The sequence below is a fragment of the Pleurodeles waltl genome, chromosome 9 (assembly GCF_031143425.1).
Source record: "Pleurodeles waltl isolate 20211129_DDA chromosome 9, aPleWal1.hap1.20221129, whole genome shotgun sequence".
In the NCBI taxonomy this organism is placed as follows: Eukaryota; Metazoa; Chordata; class Amphibia; order Caudata; family Salamandridae; genus Pleurodeles; species Pleurodeles waltl.
The window spans coordinates 62,837,875-62,860,629 of NC_090448.1; the positions used below are offsets into that span (position 1 = coordinate 62,837,875).

The window sequence follows — 22,755 nt, forward strand, 5'->3', positions numbered from 1 at the left end:
TTTGAGCTAGAAACAAATTATTTTTTGTAAAGCTATGCGGATTATGCAGTGAGATAATGGATTATGTGGCATTTGTGGCAAATCTATAACTATGCGAAAATCGCTGCTGCCACAAACATCGCATAATTCCAGTGTTCCTGCATATATGTTTCAAATTATCCATCTTGTTAGGTGTGCATAGCTCTATTGAAAATTATGGATAACGGAAGGCAGACTTCTCTTTTAGCAAATTGTTTTAGAGCACTACCTGGTCAAACTTAGCTTTAGCACCGAAATAATTGTCTGAGCAGTATTTACCAAAATATGCTGGAAGAACAAGATCCCTGCTCACTGACATGCCTGAAGTATTTCCAGTGGCCATTCCTAGAATAGGATGAGTTGCCACTGGCTCACCTGCCACATGTGATAAGACACCTGCCACATGTGATAAGACACCTGCCAGTGGCAGAAGCAAATGCTCTTCGAGGTGTGCGATGCACTGTCGTGGCTGTTGAATTTTGGTAGCTGGCATTGGTGTCTGGTAAAGATTGTAAGTAAAGGGCCATTAATAGTCACCAAAATTGCTCTCGTGCAAGCCTGAATAGCTCCAGGAGGAGCTGGGCCCCATCCAAGAAAATGTTGTAAAATGGCAGCAAATGGTACACTTTATACCATCATTTTCACCTCAATTGTTAGAAAACAAATGTAGCCTCTGAAGAAACTTATTAAATAATCTAATACTTTTGCCGAGCCAAGCGAGCAAGTACAAGTACATAGAATATGTTGTAGGTTCTGCCTGTGCTATCAATCACACTGAAGGTGTGAACCTGGGCCGAGCGCTGTTGCAGCACCTCCTTAATAAGTTTCTTCATTTTTGTTCTGTAAAGTTATGTTCACTTACAATCTTTGTGTACGTTGAAGGCTGGGGCAGCCCAGGGGCCCTCCCTACCATGCCCTCCATTTTCATCCCCTCCCATACACGTCCTCTTTGGTGGTCTGCCCATTCTCCCCATGGTGCCTCCGCCCCCACATCTGGGCCCCCATTGTTACTTCCTACCCTTGTGTTGATTCCCCCTCCACCCTTACCCCCTCCCCAGTTACTCACCCCTCATCTCTGATGTCGGTTCCAACTTCACTTACACCCACATGATTCCCCCCTGCTTTAAATAAAAAAAAAAAGAAAAATGTTTCTGTGAGTTTTCTTTGTTTTTTAGTTAATCACCCAACTCACTTCGGTCACTAAAAAGAAAAAAGAATGGCACACATTATTTGGCCCCGATGATGAGCCACATAGCTGTGACTATTTGCTACTTTTCCAATGCTAAAACTACTGGCAAAGTCAATAGGTCCCAAAGGCGAGTCCTGTTGGCTTTGCCAATCCTTTTTGGAGTTGCCATTATTAGTATTTGACTGATAGTGGGCATCTTGAACAACATCACATAGAACCTGTCCAATGTTCATAATCTTTTAGTATCTGGCACAGGTTGCTCCTGTGTGTAGGAAGCTGGGTTCTGGTTGCAGTACCCCCCAACTTTTTGCTTGACTTTTGATGCAACTTTGACTGAAGTGCACTGGATTCCTACTGGGCCTGTCTACTTCCCCAAAACAGACACCTGGTAACTTGATCCTCCAGTGTTTAGGCCCTTCAACACCTCTGTATGTCCCTAGTAAGTGGTATCTCTGGTACCTAGAGCCTAGGTACTAAAGAGGGTTCGTAAGAGCTGCAGCATAACTTGTGCCACTCTAAGGGTCCCAGGACCAACCTTATGCAGACTGACATTGTAGGGTGTGTGACAAGGAACCCCAAAAAGTGAAAATACGACATGGCACACCGTCTATGTGCCATGTCCCCGAAAACACTGCATATACTATTTGTAAGTCCCTCCCACAGCAGGCCTTACATCCCTAAGGCATGGTGCCTTATATTACATGTGTGGGCATATCTGCAGCAGCCTAAATGCCCCTTCTATGTCTTTGTCGATTCTTAAACATAGTAAGTGTGCAGGGAAGTCACTTTAAATACATGTGCCGGACACTGGTCAATACAAGATCCCCAGTTACATGATGGCTTCACTGAAACTAGGGATGTTTGATATCAAACACCTCGTATTAATAAACCCTAACTGATTCCAATGGTGGATTTATGAATACATGCACCCAGAAGGCACCTTACAGGTGCCCCCTAAAAACCTACCAACTGCTGGTGGGCTCACTGACTAGTTCTAAGCAGCCTCCCATCAACAGACAAGATTCTGAGCCCCAAGGATGAGAGCATTAGCTCTCTGGAGTTGCGAAACAAAGCCTGCTCTGATAGGGGTGTTACACACCACTCCCAACAGAATGATCTGCATTCCAAGGCAGAACGCTTCAAAAATGCCCACCCCCTTTGTAATGCACAACTGACCTTCCTCAGAGGAGGATGCCGACCCCCCAGCCCCTTTGCCCCAGGGCCCATCATGGCATATGGACAGGTGTGAAAATTAGCTATACTGGAGGCGGGCCGTATTTCCAGGCTGGACACACGCCTAGGGTGACCAGCCTGAAACAAACACAGCCTTAAGAGCTCCACCATCTTATGTGTGGTGGAATTAGGAATTCTGGGGCAGGGTGATACTCACTCCCCAAAGGAAGTGGTCATCTACAGGATATTGTGGCCCCAAGGGTAAGGAGGGTAAGGCTACTACCCTCCATTCCCCTTTACCCCCTGATGCCAGGACTTCAGATCCTCGCTGGACACAAAAGGAGTGGACCAAGAAGCCTGCTGACCTGAAACCAGAGGAGCAAGACTGACTTGGCGCCAACCCTATCAGCCTGCTTGCTGCACCGACCCTTGTGGAGCAACTGCCCTGTCCTGCTGCTACAGCTTCCTATAAACCAGGAAAGCTGCAGTGCTTAGCAAATTGGAAAGAACAACTCCCTTGGAGCAGAGGAGCTGCTTCCCTGCATTTACAGGGAACCCAAGAAGGGACTGTGAGGACCGGGACAGCCAAAATTCTGATGTCGGACATCACCATTGATGCTACTTAGCCTGAGCTGAAGTAGGCCAACAGTGTCAAGGTGAATCCCAGGCCCTCCAAAGCTGAAACTCACCTTGAGTTTGTCCAGTGTGGACTTCCCAATGGTGCTTGCAGCCTCTTTCTTCAGGCCCCCTCTAACTAGGAGTATCCCCTGCACCAGAACCCAACGCCAAAAGACACCACTGCACCCAAGTCCCACAGTCTGCAGAGAAGTGGGCCAATGATCTCCAAGTGCTCAAGGATCTCAATGGTCGAGCCTCCCTGTGGGTTCCCCTGAACTGGCCACCCAGTCCCTGCCTGCCACTTCTTTATGACCAGAGGAATCTCCAGTGAAGTGAATGGGACACCCAGCGCCGTAATACACATCTGCACCCGGATGCCCCAGAGCCCCCTGAGGTGAACTGTTGGTGTGGCCTTAGACCTTGCCCTATACGAACCTCAAGTCCAGAATATCAGTCCTGTAAGTCCTTGCTAAGTTCCCATCTGCAGTGACTGTTCCTTTCCCATAGAATAACATCAGGGAACCAGAGGCTGAAAAGAACCTCTGCACCCAGATGCCTTGGTGCCTCCTGAAGTGACCTGTTGGTGCTACTTTGGACCATGCCCCATACGTACCTTGACTCCAGAAGAACAATCCTGTACGTTATTGTTAGGTGCCTGAATACAGTATATGTTTTTCCCATAGGATAACATTGAGTCACCCAACGGTAAAAATCACCTCTGCACTTGTATGCCCCCGGGCTTCCAAAAGTGACCTATTGGTGCTGCCTCATACTTTGCCACATACTTACTTTAACTCCAGAAGAAGGGTCCTGTAAGTTGCTGATGAGTATATGTATGCAATATATGTTTTCCCCCCATAGGATAACATTACCGCTCCAAAACCTGCACTGTCAATGTTTGGAAACTGTAAAAATTCATAATATGAAATACCCGATTCTGATGATTTTGGTATAAAAATTTGTATAAAAGTATGTGTTGATTTTATAAATTGGTGTCTGATTGCTTTCTTAAGTGTGTGTCTTGCTTACCGCCTTTGTGTGTGCATTACATACTTAGCACTAGCCTCTGATATGCCTAACTGCTTGCCCACACTACCACAAAAGAGAGCATTTTGCGTGTCATTTGTGCATTTGTAATTTCTCAGGGGTTTTCTTGGACTCTTTACACAGTGTACCTCTTTTTGGTCCACTATAGAAAGAGTCAGATTCTTACACTGTGTAACAACACCATATTTATCTGTAAGTAAGTACGTCTATGGAAATCAAATACACTAATTCATGTAGTATGCTACAACTTTAGCTGTTATTTTCTATATTTTGCAGTGATGTCATAATCTTGATTGCTTCTGTCAAAATTCGAACAATGAATTAACGCAGTGGGACTGGGAAAAAGGAGTGGTAAAACTAGGCAGGGGGTGACAAGAAAAGGGATAAAGAGGTGAAAATAGAAAAGGCAATATTAACTGTAATACCTGCTTAGGCTGAAGTATCGTTCTGCTTGTAATAAGAGTAGAATACTCCTCGGATTTATAAGATTTTTTTTTCCACTTCCATGTTCTTCCAGCTGTTGTGAATTTTTGTCATTGGTCTGTGTGTTGTGTGGCGCAATCTGGTAAAACGTATTGGACGCACCAAACGTTAAACTAAAAAGCCTGAATATTTTGGAGAGCACTGGGCAATGATTGCATCATTTAAAGGCTTTTTCTCAGCTACTTGTTAATGCCAAGGTAATGTAGTTTAATGAAGACATTCAAACAATTTGTGAAGCACTACCGGACCAGGTGTTTCTGCCTTTGGGGCATGTTGCTATAAATTATAATACAGCATCTGCTAATTAGTGGAGCATTATCATACTTAATAATGTATCAGTGAGAAATGTATGTAAAAAGGGCATCCATGCCAGGTAATCTTTAATGAGAAACAGTTGCAACTGAAAGGTGGAGATGGCTGGTGAGCGATAGGTAGCGTAAAAGTAATCTGTAGTGCTCTATCAATTTCAAGTATGCTACTTCGTGTAGGTATTGTGGAAAAGTATGCCTGGGGCCCTGTAAACTCCACAATTAAACTGTAAGTAACAGTCTGGCAAGAGATCCATTTTACAGGTTTAGGATAATTTTTAATGTACTTATGGACTATATCCATTAAGCGACTTTACAGTTAAAGTTAAAAAGCAGTTCTTAATTTTTAAGCAAAATTTAAATGTAATTGCATGCCAAAAAAGGCTATTTTCTGGCAGCAATGTACGTAGGCCCCCCTCCTCAATGACCATTTCTAATTCCTCTGATCTTTTCTACAGGGTTGATTATGTGGATTCCCTGGGCAGGTCCAGGCGCTGTATGAAGAAAGACTTGCCGGTCCTGATGAAAATGGATAAAGAACTACAGGGAAAGAGGTACATGTTGTTCTCAAAGGCGAAACAAATTTCAAACTATGTTTTGGAAAACAAATTGCTAAAAATCTGTCAGACGTCATGTTCAGTAAATTCCTTAGTTCACGCAGATTTAGAAAATATACAGTTTTTACACTTTCCAAATAATTTTAAGTTTGATATCTGTTCTCAGATGCACACTGCATCATAAACAGTGACTGTTCCACGAGTTAGTGAGGTGCACTATTGATTGCACACAGTACTGTTACCAGAAAAACACACATACTTTTGGTATTGCCAGAATCTAGCCACTGAGGCCAGTATTTCCATAACGAGTGTTTCAGTGTTTGTTTTGCTTTACTGCTGACCGAGCCAAAATACACACACTGAGAGGAGTCAAAAAAGTCTGGAATGCACTTCTAAGTCTAAAGAAGACATTTATTATATCTTTTTGCAAGGGTCCTGAAGGAAGGTCAGTATAACCAAAAGTGCATTCATACACAATGCAATGCAAATAATTAAGTAGGGCCTGTCTGGTGCTTCATCTTTTTCCTGTCAGCAAGTCGTTGACCCCGGTTCGACAGCAATGAGAAAGAAAGAGATCCACCCTCACAGGAAATATATTGTGCATCTCAATCCTGAATGAGGTCTCTCAATCTCCCACTGTCGACCTGGGTTTCTTATATACCTTAAACATGTAGTACATCCTTATCGTGCTGACTGACTGACTCCTCCATGTTATGTCCTAGCCCTTTGTTGAGAAAAGAACAAGCAGACAGGTAGAATAGAAAACACGTTGCATAACATATTTTGTACGGAAAGATACTCGCAATTTTAACGTGGCGGTGAAGCTAAGGCTAAGCCGACTATAAAATTGAGTCTGTAACTGATGACCCCTAATGTGATGGTGGACAGCTAAGCTAAGTGCAAAGTGGTGCGACATGGAGTCAGTGGTCAAAACACAAATATCACTACATTCCATCCTTTGACCAGTGACTCGTGTAGCCTATAGGTTTAAAATCAACCATTAGGAATACATTGTACACCGGACATAATGATATAATAAGAGCTAATACCACAAAAATTCCACCCAAAACTTTGCGTAATTGTCCAAAATCAGGTAACTACTGAAACAACCAGTCCCTCTATCCCTGATCCATTGAAACAACCAGTCCCACCATCCCTGATCCATAGCCTGTTTTACCCCTTTCACTAATGTATGTAGTGTATCAATGTGGGCCTGTATAGATTTAGAATGGTCAGAAAGGTTAAAACAACACATGCCTTCAAATTAATTGCAACCCTGATTATGTTTTTAGCATAAGATAGTCTATAGTAGCCCTGTTTTGTAATGCAGCTTTTCTAGTACCACGCACATCTAATAAAAATTCAGATAAAGCAACAGAAGTATGGTTAATGTTTATAACTATTAGACATGCTAGCTTATTTATCACTCTAGTATTGTATGCAGCTAAACCATAGAATAGAAAGACTTGAGCTTAGATACTCTGATTGAGATAATAATTGAATATCTGAATCAAAATCTTCATTTACTTGCATAATGTCTCTAGGATAACGAGTATGCATAGAGTTAGATGGAAACGGCATGAGTCACAGTCGTGTGAAAGTACACGGCCCGCCTGTTATGCTAGCTGGAACGTAGGTAAAAGTAAGCTTTTCACACGAGAGCAGCGAGCCAACTGGTAACTTAACAAGTTTAATGTGACTGGCAGCAGTCACAAGATAATGTCAAGCATGTTCCCACTGTATGTTTTAAGAAGTTGATGTTTTCTTTTCTAAACGCAATTGAATGCATTTTCCAACGTCACGAGAATTACAGGACATGTAATAGCACACGTCATCGGTAGTAATGTTGTATGTAATTATATGAGTGAGATTGTCCCACTTCTCATCGGATGTTTCCTGACAGTTCCTGCAATACTCAGGGGCACCCTTGTTCTTCCTTGTTTTTGCCACATACTCCAATTTGCATATTGTTCCTGAACAGTTACATTTAACTCAGTGTCTCCCACCTGCACTGGCCAGAAGTCTAAAGCCTGTTGAATTGCTTCCTTTGCCAAATCAAAAGCACATTGCTGCTCTTCATCCCATTCAAACTCATGTTTCTTCCTTGTCACTTTGTACAGAGGGGCCAAGATCTGACTCAAATGAGGGATGTGCTGTCTCCAAAAACCAGACAACCCAATAAATCTCTGTGTCTGCTGCTTAGTGCGGGGTGTGGCAAACTCCAGAATCTTTTGCTTTGCTTGCGGTAACACCTCTCTGTGTCCCCCGATCCCACTGAATGCTTACAAACTTCACATTTTGAGATGGTCCTTGTGTCTTATCTGTGTTAATCATCTACCCCTTACTTTGCAAGAGTTCCACCTCTCTATCCAACTAAATCTGCACCTGTTCTTCTGTCTCTCCCTGAATCATCATATCATCGATGTTATGGGTCAATTGCACACCTGGAATAGCCAATACTTCATCCAGGTGCTCTGCCACCAGCCAGTGACAGATAGTGGGTCTATGTATGTACCCCATAGGCAAAGATAACATACGAAACTGTGTTCCACTGTGCAAAAATGAGAATTGTTCTTGACATTCTGGCACCAAGGGTATAGAGAAGAACGCGTTGGCAATATCGATGGTGGCGTATCATGTCCCTGTGTTTCTGTATTCATTCAATCAAAGTGATGGTGTCTGGGACCGCGGCTGTCAAAGGGGGTGTATATTTATTCAGCTCGCGGTAATCACTTGTCATTCTGTACCACCTGTCAGGTCGTTTAACCGGCCAGAGGGAATTGTTCCATTCAGTAGTAGCTGGAGATATCACACCAGCCTCAATCATGTCTTTTATGGTTTCATTTATTTCATCATGCTCTCCATGAATGCTGTACTGTTTCAAATGAATTAGTTTAGTTGCTAGGGGCACCTTCACTGGAGGAATCTTTAAAAGACCGACTCTCCTGGCTGCCACTGAAATGTATCTTTTTGTTCCAGACTGATAACAACCATCATCCAGATACAAAGTCATTGCTTTCAAAATATAAATTCCCAGTATGTATTCCAAAGAGGCACAATTAGCACAGTATATTCTCTTTTTGCTGTTCTCCTTATTTTCATTTGTACTGTAGTTTGCACAGCGGGGTCTGCCTCCCCCCCCCCCCAACCCTGTGATGGTGTAATGTGGTCCGTTAAACTTCTAGGGTTTCCATAAATCAAAGAGGCCTCTGCCCCGGTGTCAACTAAGGCTCGAACCTTTTGCACATTTTTGTGTCACCAATGTATTTCTAAATCAACATGAGGCCTGTTATCTCGACGAGCCCAACTTTGTACCGGAGCTAGGCCAGTTTCCTAGTCTGATTTAAACCTCTGAACCTATGCCCAAGTCTGGATATATGCTTTCATATTTGCTTTTGGTATCTATCCCATCAATCTGCTCTTTCTTGACACCATATTTTAGTAGCCCCCTAAACATGTCTTTCCTGGTCACTCTGTTGTTACCTGTACAATCCTCAGATCTTGAAGATTTTTCAAGTTTATCCTAAATTCCTAATTCACCTAAATCTCACACTGCCTCTAGTACATCCTTCAAAGCTTGCCTTGTCTGATTGATTAATAAAGTCATTGTAACAAAGTGGTCTGGTGTTGTCCTTGAAAACCCCTGAACTGTTCCTGTATTACTGGGTCAGAACTTAAAGTGCAAAACTTGCGTTAGTCCCTAATATCTAACATAACACCAGAAGCGCCGGTTTCAAACAACCTAACGACCCAAGCAAGTAGGGACTCCACTGTTCTCTGTTTAAAGCGATCCATAATGTAATTTACTTCTTGCTGAGTGTAATCTTCTAGAGCATGTAGTGCAACTCCTGCCGGATCTTGTGGTGTGTGCAGCAATTTTCATCTAAATATTGGCTGCGCACGCACTACATTCTGCTCTTCTAGGCTCCCTGCCCCACACCTTTTTTACTCTCCTCATCACTAGAGTTTGACAGATCACTGCTGGGCCAAATGTTACTATCCGAAGACGAATCTGGGCACCAGTTCAAACCAGCATTAGCAATGACTAAATTAACCTTTTTCTGATTTATCCTTCCCCTACGTTTATAATATTTGCTTTGAGCTACTTTGATGAAAGCACGTTCTGCAATGGTTTGATACGTGTCTGCCTTATCTTGCAATAATTTATTCTATCAAGACAACTTAGTTACATTATTCTTTGAATCAAGCTGCTTTTCCAATTGTTCATTCATCCTTTCTGTTTACATTTTTCATGCATTTTTCTGTAGACAGACAAAAGTATCCACCCCAGTCTGCCAAGAACTGAAAGATCATTCCTTTCAACCAGTGCTTTTTTTAAGCAAGACAAAACGTCTGCTGGATCTGCTTCATTTAAACATTCATCCCAACTCTCCGATAAACCAGCTAACTGAAAATTCAATAGCTAATACATCATAGGGTTCCTGGCACCATCCAAGATTTTGAAAAACACTCTGTTCGCACACGTTTTTAGAAGCAGATGCTTTAGTTTTCTTGCTAATCATATTTTCACTTTTAAACATACACTTTCAACTTATAACACCTTCCCCCCCTGCCGACTATACACCAAAGTGTTTCTTAGTCTAAAGAAGACATTTATTATATCTATTTGCAAGGCACGTGAAGGAAGGTCAGTATAACCGAAAGTGTAGTTTTAAAATGTGCAACAATGAAACAAGGACATGTACAAAGAATCTTCTATCTATAAACAGCAAATATATACATGCAAAGATACAAACTCCTATATTGATATATGTATATATATTCATACACAATGCAAAGCAAACAATTAATAAAAAGGCATCACCGTACGGCCTGTCTGGTGCTTCATCTTTCTTCTGCCAGCAAGTCGTTGACACCGGTTCGACCGCAACGAGAAAAAGAGCTACCCTCACAAGAAATATATCGGACATTCAACATCTCAATCCTGATTGAGGGCTCTCAATCTCCCACTGTCGACCTGGGTTTCTTATATACTCTAAACAAACGAGGAAGGAGATTTCTGGAAAAAAACCTCCCGCTCCTCAAGAAGTATTAAAAAATGCTGGCTATTTTAGGTCAGGGTTGAAAGAAACAGGTTGGAACTGGCCAGTTTCCTAAGGTCTCTCTCCCAAGCCTAAGTCGTTCCCTGCTGTACCATAAACCTCATTCTAGTACATCCTTATCGTGCTGACTGACTGCTCCACATTATGTCCTAGCCCTTTGGTGGGAAAAGAACAAGCAGACACGTAGAATAGAAAACACGTTGCATAACATGTTTTGTACGGAAAGATACTCACACTTTTAATATGGCGCTAAGGCTAAGCTGACTACAAAATGGAGTCTGAAACTGGTGACCACTAATGTGACGGTGGACGGCTAAGCCAAGTGCCAAGTGGTACGACACAGAGTCAGTGGTCAAAACACAAATATCACTTCAGTGTTTTATATTTAATATTGATCAAATTTAAGAAAAGTAAAAAATCTCAACTTTTTTCTAAATCATTTCAGACAAAAATGTGATATTGGTGTTGAGTTTGTCCTAATACATATCCCTGAATGTCGTGAAAACAAACTATATAGTTTGAATGAGTGCATAGAGGGACCATAGAGTTACATGGGTTTAAGCAACAAAACTTTTTTTTTTGTTCTGTTTTTTAAACAAACTTTAAAATAAACTCTTTCACAGCAGTACACAGACACCCTGACAGTAAAAAGATTAAAGGCAAGCACCTGTTCCTTCATGAAAAAAAACTCTTGGCACTTCTCATAATAAAGACAAACTTCTAGATAAGCGTTTATCACAGTGATATGAACAATGACCAGTAATTAATCTTGGATAACGTCCTTTCATTCTGTGGCATTCTGTACAAGGTACGTTTTCAGAAGACTAGAAAGTTATTACAACTTCCTTTCATATATGGAACTCCGGAAGCCAAGTCCTGAGGGAGCAACTTCAATCACTGCACTGGTCTCAGAAGAGTATTCACTGACGCCATCAAATCACTATTGAATGTGAAGGCACCAAGAAGTAATTGATACGTTGCAGAGGTCTTAAAGCAAGTTGAAAGAATGCTAACCCCTTGTAGGAAGCTGGCTATCTATGTAATATACCAGGTGTACGGGTACACCATGCAGATAGTTCCGAGGACCCTTATTAGTTTACAGGGCTTAATGAATAATCCCAAAAGCTTTCTTTGTGGTAAGGTGGGCGAGCAGTTTAGGCTTATCAGAGGATAGTGTTAAGCACTTGTTGCACTCACAGCGTCAATAAATAAGATACACACACACGAGAAGAAACTCAAGACCAATTTACAAAAATAACTACACCAGAATCAACATTAACAGGTAAGTACTTTAAGTGTCATTGGCATTTTAAAAGAAAACCAGTAGAAATAGCAAGCTGTCACGTTTGAGGCTTGAGCCTCGAATGCGCTAATGGTATGCTGTCTGGGAGAAACATTAATTGCGTAGGCAACCTTACAGATGGCTTACAGGACTGTTCTTCTGGACTTACGGTGAGTAGGGACCAAGGTCAAAGAAAGCACCAATCGATCGGGTTTTCCTGCCCTAGTGTATCTGGGTGCAGAAGTGCTTTCAGCATTGGTAGCCTCTGACATGGGGCTGAGATGCATAGGTGTTTTGTCAAGGCTCTCATGGTTTCTAGGTGCCCCTGCAGAAGAGGGGGGGGGAAAACAGCAGGACGACTTCTGGCGTGAGGCTGGCTTCTGTTGTGCCCCCTTGATGTGCAGGTACATTTTGGCAGCAGTGGTGTTCGGCTGAATACAAACAAGCCTTATAGCTTGCAACAGGCTGCAATACCCCAGGTACTGGTGCAAGAATCTTCTGGGGTGGATCAGTGTCTTGAAGACCTAATAGATCGACGTGGCTGACCACCTGGACACTCTGTGGCTTCCTCCTGGAGTGTTGATGCGTCTGTGGACCTGGCGGTCAGCAGATCGGTGAACTGGGCTGTACGGTTGGTGGTTGCAGGGAAGTGGCTCCTCCACTCCAAGGGAGAGGCTGGCTGCTGAAGTGCTGGCAGGCCACCGGGGTTTTGGAGTTCACGGCTTTCAGGACGAGTTGGGTTCTGGTGATTGTCAGAACAGGAGCAGGTAGGCAGGTTTTGGCGCAAAGTCCACAGCTAGTACACAGTTATTGCTCTGGTCGGCTCTTCTTTGTCCTTCTTGTAGTCAGTCAAATCTGAGTTCCTCGTGTCAGGAGGACACCTAAATGCTGAATTTATGGGTGTTAACTGTAGGGTAGTAGCAAATAGACTACTTACCCCTGGGGTGACTGCAACCCCTAGATGCCCACTTCCTGAGGAAAGTGGCCATTTCCATGACCCAGAGTTCCTAGTTTCATCAAAATAAAGATAATCTTTTTATTAGGTTTTAGTGAAGCCATCATGTAGCTGGGGAACTCATAATGACAAGAGATCCTCAAGTGATGATTGATGCTCTGCTCTGTGGAGGGCGCTAAAATTTGAAGGACATCCTGCTCTGATCACCTATGGGAAAGCCTTTCAAAGGGTAGAATGGCTTTACCTTCTCCACACCTTGAAACATTTAGCTCCATACATAGATTAATTGGCTCGCCTCACTATAGATCACTCCCAGAGAGAGTGAATTTTGGTGGTACTCTGCCATGGTCATTCTCTTTTTAAAAGGAGCAAGGCCTAGGACTGCTCATATTTCTCTTTTTTCAGATGTACCCCTGAGCCATTGGGTTGCAAGATTAGAAAGAGAGCCAGTATCAAAAGTATATCTCATGATACCATCTGGCAAGAACTAAATTTGCATGCCCAGATCCTGTCTTGTTACAAAAGGATGACTCAGAAGAAACATTTCTATGAATCTGGCCTGAAATGTTTGTTTCTGATGGCAAAATCAACTGAAGAAACACTGGACATACATCCTCTAAAGATATGCGTCTAGACTCAAAGACCCATGTGGGTGCCCCAGTAAAGCATAATTCAACCTTCTCCTGCTTCACAATTAAATTCCAAAATAATCAGAAAATTGTTGTGATAATGACGCTTGGTTTCAATCGAGACAAGATTAAGAGACACGTTTTTTCTGGAAGAGCCTGCCTATCTTCTGTAGGGTGAATCTCCTTATTTGAAATTATCTTGGCCCACAGGGTTGTAGACTATGGATCAAATAGTACAGACTATCAAGAAACAAGTGAAAAGGTAGTCTCAAGTTACCCAAAGTAAAGTTAAATATGTGAGCCAAATGTCTGGCACCTTTGGGGCACATTGTGGTCATGGAAAGTCTGATGAGGGTCACATACAAAGATTTCCTCCTGAAATCATAGAAACATTTTCATCACATCAGACAGGCTAAATTTTCCACCTTACTCAGTCTAACTGTACAATTAGGAGGAGCCTTTTAAACGCCACTAAGGGTTGGGCTTACACAAAAGTAGCTACTTAATTAATGGCGTACGCAGCTCCCATACTGTACACAGACTGCTACAAAGGAGAAATAGGATACTTAAAGCACCTGTATCTGCTGAAATATTTCTGTGGTCCCTACAAATTACAAAACCAATATTTATTTGTTATATTATTCTGAACCAATGAGTGGTTGTGTCTTACCCAAGATTTTACAGAGTATTGGAAGCCTAGAAATAGGAAAAACTGACTTCCATCCTCAAACAGCTGGTCTATAACATGATGGAGAAATCTTGCAACTTGCCCAGTGTTAAACACCAATACTCATTCAGGGTAATCGACTGTACAAGAATGTTAGCTGGATTGTAGAATATGAGGTGTCATGAGATACTGGAGTTGGGATGATTTAGGAGTTACGCTAGGGAATCTTTGTTTGCTAAGGGCATAGAATGTAATGGCTATTAGTGAATTTACTAGATAGGGAAGTGGGACTGCAGAAGTCTTCCACGATTAAGTAAAAGCATAGAACCTTTAAATATGTTCTAGAATCATACACTTGTTTGCACAGGCCTGGCACATTGACACTTACAGCCTTTTTATTCAAAGGTCTTTCTCATGCTCTGTTTCAATTCTGTGCTTCTTTAGCCCTGCTGCTGAAGAAAAGACACTGCTGTCAGAAGACATGAGGAGAGAGTTGCAGCGGCAACAGTGGGAGGAAGAGGAGGAAGAGGCCATGAAAAGGCCTATTGGGCCCATGCACTATGAGGATATTCGGCAAAATGGTTTGTCTTGGGTTTTTGTTACCTTTCCCCTGCGGATGACTGAGCATGAAAACATTATTTCCAGTTAAACTGTGTTTCCGTAGTGCATAAGTGCTACAAATAAAAATGGCACCACCATTTAGAAATATTCAGATATCTTGAAAAGTACAAAGGCCATATGTATGAACATATTTTCCCATAGACATAGAATGGGTAAAAACCTTTGATACATCTGGCCCAAAATCCCTACAAACAACATTTATTTGCCTCTCGACTATCTTAATAGGTTAATACGTATCCATCCAATAGTTTCTAGGAAAATATTTTCATGATTGCACTACATTGTAATATTTTGCAGTAGTTATTAAGCGGATTATGGCAAGCAGGGTTGTTTGAAAACTCCAATACAGCTTTAGAGTTTCACAATTAAAGTTAACTGTTGAATCCAGTTTTTAATGTCTCCATAAACCATGGAGCAATTTCTAAAAACAGATTGCTGTAAATGGGAAGTAGGTGTTTCATCATTCTGAGATAACCAAAGAGTAATTATGTTGTAGTCACCAGAAAGAAGATAAAAATGGAACACAGTACTAGGACTTGAGGTTCAGGTAGCAAGTACCTCCAATGTTTTAATTATGGAGATTTATTTTCTTTTCCTTTTTTGGGCTGCGAAGAGGTTACATTGAAACTTTCAGTTGCATCGTCTTCTTGCTCTTTTCTAGTGTTTGTTTCTTTACTATCTCCCTGCTTTTCCCTGCCACATCTTTCATCTTATCAATTGGTAGACGTCTTTTCTTTTGTCTTCACTTTTGAATTTTATCTTGCTGTCTTCCTACTTTTTCCTTCTTTCTCTGTGCTCAGTTCCTCTCTGTCTCACTTTTTCCTCTGCAGACCTCGGCTCTCCCTCGCTTATCCAGCCTTCCTATCTCTATACCCGTTTCACGTCTTTGTCTTGATCATTTTGCTTATGTTTCCTTTCATTCCTCCTTTCTCACTCGCTTCTTTCCCCACATATTTCACCTTCTCTGTGCAGTTGGCTTGACCTCGCTGTCTTCCCCTCTCTTGCCCCCTCCACTTTTCTTTTCATCCTGATCCCTCCTTTTATATCAAATGTTTCTTTCCTCAGCCCACTCTCTGGCCTTTACCTCTTTTCTCCCATCTACACATATAGTTTCCCTTTCTATATATGTATTGTTTTTTGTTAATGCCTGGTAAGCTGCTAGTGCACGATTGCTACAGAGTACACGGTATCCAAACCAATGGGTGGGGTCAGGTAAAATTTATTATTTTTGTAATGTGCTTTAAGGGCTGATAGCCATGTCAGAGCATTGCTGGAGCTGTGCTGCCTGGGGCATGCCATTGTAGGTGAGATGTTGTAGTAATCAGCACAAAGTAACAAATATAAAGTTGATGAAATCTGATGATGTGGAATCAAGTCACCCATGAAGCCAACTGATACTAGAAAGCCTTAGTGGAAGGAACCAGGAACCTTAAGACATTAAGGAATGTGGCAGTGGGTTGGTTGGAACCATAGGCTTGTCATAAGTATTTGACCAGTTAGCCATGTGTCATGATCATACCACCCTTTGCCAAAAATATAGGATCTACAAAAGATTATAACATACTAAGTGTTCCAGTGTTTCTAGTTGCTAACACCCTGCTTCTCCAGATTAAATTAACACATATCAAAAAGACAATGGAGAACACATGTATCTGCTGAAATATTGTTGTGGTCTCTACAATTTACAGAACCGGTGGTTGCTGCTCCCTGTTTCTCTCTGCAGCTCCCTGGTTTTCAGCTGCATTGTATGCATCTCATCCACTCTGTCTTACAGTTAATACATTCATATAGTTGTTGTAAACACCACAGTTTTCTACTAACTGTGTGCTGTGCCCCATTCTGTGCCTCTGCCTGGGTGCAAAACGCTCTGCTGGAGCTGAAGCCTTACTCACTGCTTACTCAGCAGTATTGCAGAGAGAACACATAACAACAAAATGTTGTTCCAGTGCAGAATCTTCAAATCAGCCCTCACGTAATCCAAGCTATCCCACCACTCGTCACATTTCAGATGCAACACGCCGACTGAAGTGCTCTTCAAAATAATCAGTGGATCTTGCAGCAAATTCGCTTTAACCTTTAAACAAACCTAGGAACTTTGCACTCCTTGGCAGAACATTTGTAACGAAAAATCTGATAAACCTGCATTACTTTTCCTCCAAAATGCAGGCAGCGTTGGCTTCTCATAGTCAGCCTCCCCAGATTGTGCTGTCGCTAACATACAGCCTGCACACTATGCTCTATTAACAGCAAATAACAGATGCAACTAAATTTAACACCATCAGTATCTGAAGCATACCTGTTTGCAATAAAGAATTTTAATACATAGCAATTAGTAACTAAGTACAGTGTCAACATAGCACATAGCAAACTTGAAAAGCAGAACTGGTACAGCAGTCATAAAAACTGGGCTTCATAGGGGGTTAGAACCAGTTCCAAATATCCTGTCTCTTGTTAGCAGATAACCAAATAACTCATGTAAAACTGCTGTAGTACATTTAAGCACATTCACTTTTGCATCAGATTTAAACGTATGCACCGTGCCCATAATGCAATGAATTCCAAAAAATCAAATCCCTCATTCCTATATTAAAGTGTTTAATTTTTCACTCACATTTTGTGAAGTAGCATGGCAAATGGGAACATGTGTTCAGTGTATGATTTTGTTAGGATGTGTGCAAACTGAAAGGAGTCCAAAAGTATTTGGACATTCATTGCATATAATACAATATGCTGATCTTCACAAAAATGAGTTTTCATTATTGTTTTATGTTTGGGAGAAAAACATCATTTCAGTAATGGCACACAAACACTGGTTGGTTATGGTAAGTTTATCACTCTATACTCTTCAGGAAAACATAAGTGTTTATTTTCTTTCAGTTTCTTTGGCTGCCATGATAATTTAATGTATTTTTCTGCCATTCATAGTTTTCACACCTTTTTTGTCATTGTGACTCAACTGTGTCTCCCGCGATCAGAAATAGACGTCCATCATCTTGTCTTTGGACATAGTGCAAACGTGGATGACCTGAGCTGCCTTCCAGGATCCTCCTCGTTACTCACTGAGGCACTAAGTGGTTTTCACTTTCAGATTTTAAACAGACAATTCATCATTTCTGTGTAGACAAATGTTTTTTGCACATTCAACACTTAATATAATTTTGATAGAAAATGTGGTTCCTTTTCAGAGGCCAGAGAACTTGGTGTTGGTTACTTTGCCTTTGCACGTGATCAGGATAACAGGAGGAAACAAATGGAGACTTTGGAGATGCTGCGAGACCAGGTATTTACAAAGTGCTGTGTGTACCTCCTATGAGGTACATTTTACAACATAATTATATTTAACTGACCCACTTCATACACCCACCTGCCCGTGCTTAAAGATAAATCTGAAAGTGTGGGATCCCTCACAATTCTTGATCTCAACACAGTACTAATTTCCATATCGTTTTTCCAAAATCCCAAATCTTCTTTCTCCAAATCATCTAAAAAGCTGCAACTGCACTGAGACCCTGAAAGAAGCCATGATACCCGATCATGGGGATTCTTGACGTTTTTACTGAGATCATGCAAATTTTATTTGCTTCCCCTCTGCCATACAGACCAGGCCAAATCGCAAAATTCCATGGTAACTGAAATTGCATATGCTGCTTCAGGTAGTGGGGCGTCAGACTCTGGATTGTGCTCCTACTTCAGATCTCTCCAAGTAAACCATCTGGAAGAAACTTGAAATGCACTTATTCTCTTAACTGAGCACCAGTCTGAGCCAGAACACGGCAAGAGATGATTAAGTTTATAGAGTTGTGCATCACACGTTCTGTGCTTATTTAAAGTCAGAGGGCAACTTAGAATGTAAATATCATATTTATCAGCCATTCCAGGGAGTTAAATGATTTTTCTTATGCAAGGTGCAAGCCTTTGTGATATCTTGTACTTGCATTAAGATGAGGTTTTGCACCCTTACAGCATAACATGATTCTCCTACACAATAGTTAGGTATTGCGTGTCTCAGTTGGATCTCTACACACACATTTAACCTGCCCAGTGGTAGTGTTTAGATCATTGCCTCATCTCATCTGATGAATCCTCTAAAAAGCTATTTAACGTAACAATAACTAATGCTAGTTCCTCTTAAAGTACCATAATCTACATTCAGAAGTTAAAACTCATATCTTTTACATTTACTATATATTTTATTGCTGTATGTAGTATTACACTTCCCATACACTGCTTCATAGCTCTTCGAAGAGAAGAAAAGCAGTGTTCTGGTGGAATATTGTTCCTAGAGAAAACAGTCATCTGTGAAAATGGCTCCATGCTACAGATATCTTTCCTGGGATTTCCTAAATCTTTCTGCTTTGTCTTCTAGGGCTAGGGGAAGCAGTTTCCATAGGGAAGAGCTTGATCATGTAGTATACTGTCCCATAAGTATGTATCTTGCTCCTTAAGGATGGAGAGTTTGTTTTAGTTGGCCGGTTTGGTGTCATCAAGTAGGAAAGATAAGAACATTGTTTAGGGTCTTATTCACCAGATTTAAGGTCTTGAATTTGACCAGTTGTTTGGTCGGGAGCAGGTGTTTTGATATTACGAGAGATGGGATATGTGCTGTGCTTCAGAGTTTGATACTCATCTTCCTAGGTTTGTCTTAAGAGATTTTAGTAGGAGATCCTGGCGGTTATCAGCACTAGGCAAGGCAATCCTTTGATACAGGAGTAACATAAGCAGGATTCTACATGGTGTCCTTAGATGCCTGAAGATGTTTTTGGTGAACGTGTTGACTTCTGGGTAATCCATGTTAGGTTTGCACCCAGAGTATTTCCTATTTTGCAGAACTTTTGAAAAGCTGTCTGGCACAAATCCAAAGGAGTGTGGCCAGTCAGAGGCTAGTAGCAGGACCTCTGTTTTGCAATCTAAAATTAAAGAAATTGGCTTGCTGTTTACATTTTGTCACAGTCATTCTTGAACTGCTAGACTAACTCCCAAAATATGTGGAGCATCTCTTTGGTTTATCTACGTTTCTACTAAAGGATGCCAGTGTAGAATTTTAGATCCTGGTGCCAACTTTATTTATAGGAAACCTCGTCTGAAACCAGTACCTTGTAAACACAGGTGATTTTGAGTCAAACTCCTTTTTTTTTTTTTTTTTTTTTTTTTAATTAGTAAATGTGTAGTTTTTTTAATACATCATCAATGATTTTGGTAGCAAGCTTGACTAGAATACTGACGAAAGCTGTTGTATCATTACTTTGCATTAAATTGTCTCTTAATATGCCAGTTTCAGAACTAGACATTTGTCTACTCCCTCGTTCTACAATTTAAGGACACTAATTTGAAAACTACAGCTATCTTTGAGCTGGAGGCAAAGGTGATGCATTTGTTTTGGAAGTCCACAATAGAAAATGGTACAGAATACTAAATTAAGTGTTTGTTGAGTAGCTCCTCTCTCCCGCCAGAAGTAAAGTCCATAGAATCCAACCTAAAGACCCTTGAAACCAGCGACATCACAGGTGTCCTGACTGTTAAAAAACCCAAACTCCAGAGTCTGTGGTGGTCATTATGAGTCGCGGTGACGTTCCCACCGCCAACAGGCTGGCGGTGAGACCATCATATTATGACCATGGCAGAGCCGCTACTGTCAGACCACCGACATCACCAGGTTGCTGCAAGCCGGCAACCTGGCCGACCCAGTGGTTTCACATCCTCCAGGGCAGTGCTGCTTGCAGCGCCGCCCTGTGGATTAGGAGTCCCCATCCGCCAGCCTTTCCAGGGCGGTTCACTCACCATTTGAAGGCTGGCAGAATGGGGAACTTGGTGGGCCCCCTGGGGGCCCTACACTTCTTATGCACTTGGAATGGGCAGTGCAGGGGCCCCCATGCACAGCCCCATCGCGCATTCCACTGCAGTGCTTGACGCGTGCTGCTGCACCTCTACATTGGCGCCGGCTCAATGTTAAGGCCCTGTTCACCGCCGGCCCTGCGGTGAAGACCAATTAGGGCCAGCTGGGGTTCAGGCCGCAGAGGCGGTCTGAGTGTGGGAAGTTTGGCAACTCTCAATGAGGGCCTTTTTATTGAAAAGGCCTGAAGCGACACTGAGATTGAAGTTGGAGGCAGCAGTCTCTTGTTCCCCCAGGAGTCTGTGACATAAAACAGCAAAAGTGCTCTACTGGTGTTTAATGAGGAGTTTTCTTGCTATCCAGCCAAACCTAAACTTGTGAAGTCTTCTATATTCACAAACATTCAACACTCAAACATTTTTGGTATAAAGATAGTTAGCATCAAAGGAGTCCTAAAGATATACTACTACTTTTTTTTAAAATAGTTTTTAGAAAGGATTGCATCTCTGTTGTTGCTGGATAATTGCTGTTGCCCAAATCTGTAGATGCTGGTCCTGTGCCTGATTGGTATGGTGCCACTATCTGATGCCCTGTGGTTTTAGCTGTAGGTTTGTGACTTGTCTACTCAGTTTCACCCATTGCCAGTGTATGGGTGGGGCAACATTTTATTCACTTATTCACTACTTTCTGTACAGAATGATAAGTGTGTTAAGCTGTATGCACTGGCCATTTCTTAACATTCTTTGCCATTTTGTGACTGCACTTCCTTAAGAAAAGGCTTCATAATCAGTTCCCTAGTTAATATTCAAACTAACTTGGGTAAAAAGACTTGAGACCAATCCCAGTGTGCATGATGCAGGCAGAAGGTCTAGTTTTAGTTGATTCTGTGTCCATCCTCGGTGTACACTGTCCACTTTTGCTAAATATATTGCCACAAGTTATCCACATGTTTTTGTTAATGAAAATTGCTTTTAAATAGACCGTTGAACAAAGAATCAAGAGGGAAAGCCTAAAAGAGAAACGAAAGGCAATGCTAGAGGCCCGGCTTTCAAAACTACGCCAGAGGAAGATGAAGAAGCTGAAAGGGGATGGACCCGATGAAGAAGAGGAACAACTGGAAAATACTGAAGGTGAGTTTTGGTAAAATGCCTGTGGTTTGGGTTCACTTTAAACAACTCTGTAAAACACATACATACCTCGATCAGAGAAAATGTTATAAGTGTGCAGAGTAACAAAGTGGATATAAAAAGGCTTATTCTGTATTTGTACACACAGCAGTTTGTAATCTAAATATGTCTGTACAAGGAAAAAAATGGTTGACGTCTTTAATTCTGAAACTGATGACCATCGTGCATGTCACTTTATCCTCAACCACTGCCACAACTTTAATGGGCATCTTTTAGGTCCCCACAACTTTAATTTGTTTTCAGTTGCATTATTTAGCCTTTTTATGCAGTCAGAGGACTATTTTCAAAAAGTCTCCAAGCCTTGAATATTCACTCATGTTCAGTCTGGTACCATGGTTAACAGCAGGGTCCTACACCTTCTTAAACGTTTGATCCATTATTTTACTTTGAAGCCATTTTATCTTTTATTCGGATCTTTTTTCATTGTTCTTCAAGATAACTTGTCTTGCAGTGGTTGCAGAAAAATCTCAAGCAACCAAAACATAAAATGTTAAAGGAGTTAGCAAACATAACCCAAGCAGTGGAGCACTTTCTTTTATCTCAGCCTCTAATTTCTTTGAATATTAGTCATTGCAGAGCTATGCATTTTGAAGGTCATTTCCGAGGTGTGACGTTGCTTCCAGTAATTTGCTGTGGGAGAGAGCTTGTGCATTGCTTGTGCAGGTGAATGTTGTCCTGTTTCACCTTATATGCAGGTCCCAAGGTATTCAGTGAGGACGAAGGACTGTTTAAGTAGCATATTTTGTAACCAACTTAGATGTAAAAATGTATTGTTTAAGGTCCCAATGGCATGCAATTCTCAATTATTCTTGTTCAGCATCCAAAGCAATATGACATGATGAGCAAAAACCTTCTGGTCTCTTAAGAATGTAGACAAATGTGTTCCAAATAGGAACTCTTGCATTTTTGAGGTATGAATTACGTTTGAGTGACTCATTGAGGAATTTAATGTAGTGACTTCTTTAAAGAAATTGTATCTCTTCTCTAGGCCTGGTGCCAGTCTTTCGGCTGCTGAAAGGCTAGAATCGTTCACGTTAGTAACTTAGACCCTAAAACATCTATCTTGGTGTTAAGCCCAGGCTTACCCTAAGTAGAAGAACTAGCCTCAGATCACTGTTTTATTGATGT

General features: G+C 41.6%; 1 protein-coding gene across 1 annotated transcript in view; it reads left to right on the forward strand.

The window, feature by feature from the left end:
* The window catches only part of CCDC174 (coiled-coil domain containing 174), a 53,272-nt gene that overhangs the window by 24,542 nt on the left and 5,975 nt on the right, over positions 1 to 22,755 (forward strand). The window contains exons 6-9 of the mRNA XM_069206300.1: positions 5,295 to 5,390; positions 14,434 to 14,570; positions 17,796 to 17,890; positions 21,420 to 21,570. Coding sequence (XP_069062401.1) covers positions 5,295 to 5,390; positions 14,434 to 14,570; positions 17,796 to 17,890; positions 21,420 to 21,570 — 479 coding nt within the window. The remainder of the gene's footprint in view (positions 1 to 5,294; positions 5,391 to 14,433; positions 14,571 to 17,795; positions 17,891 to 21,419; positions 21,571 to 22,755) is intronic.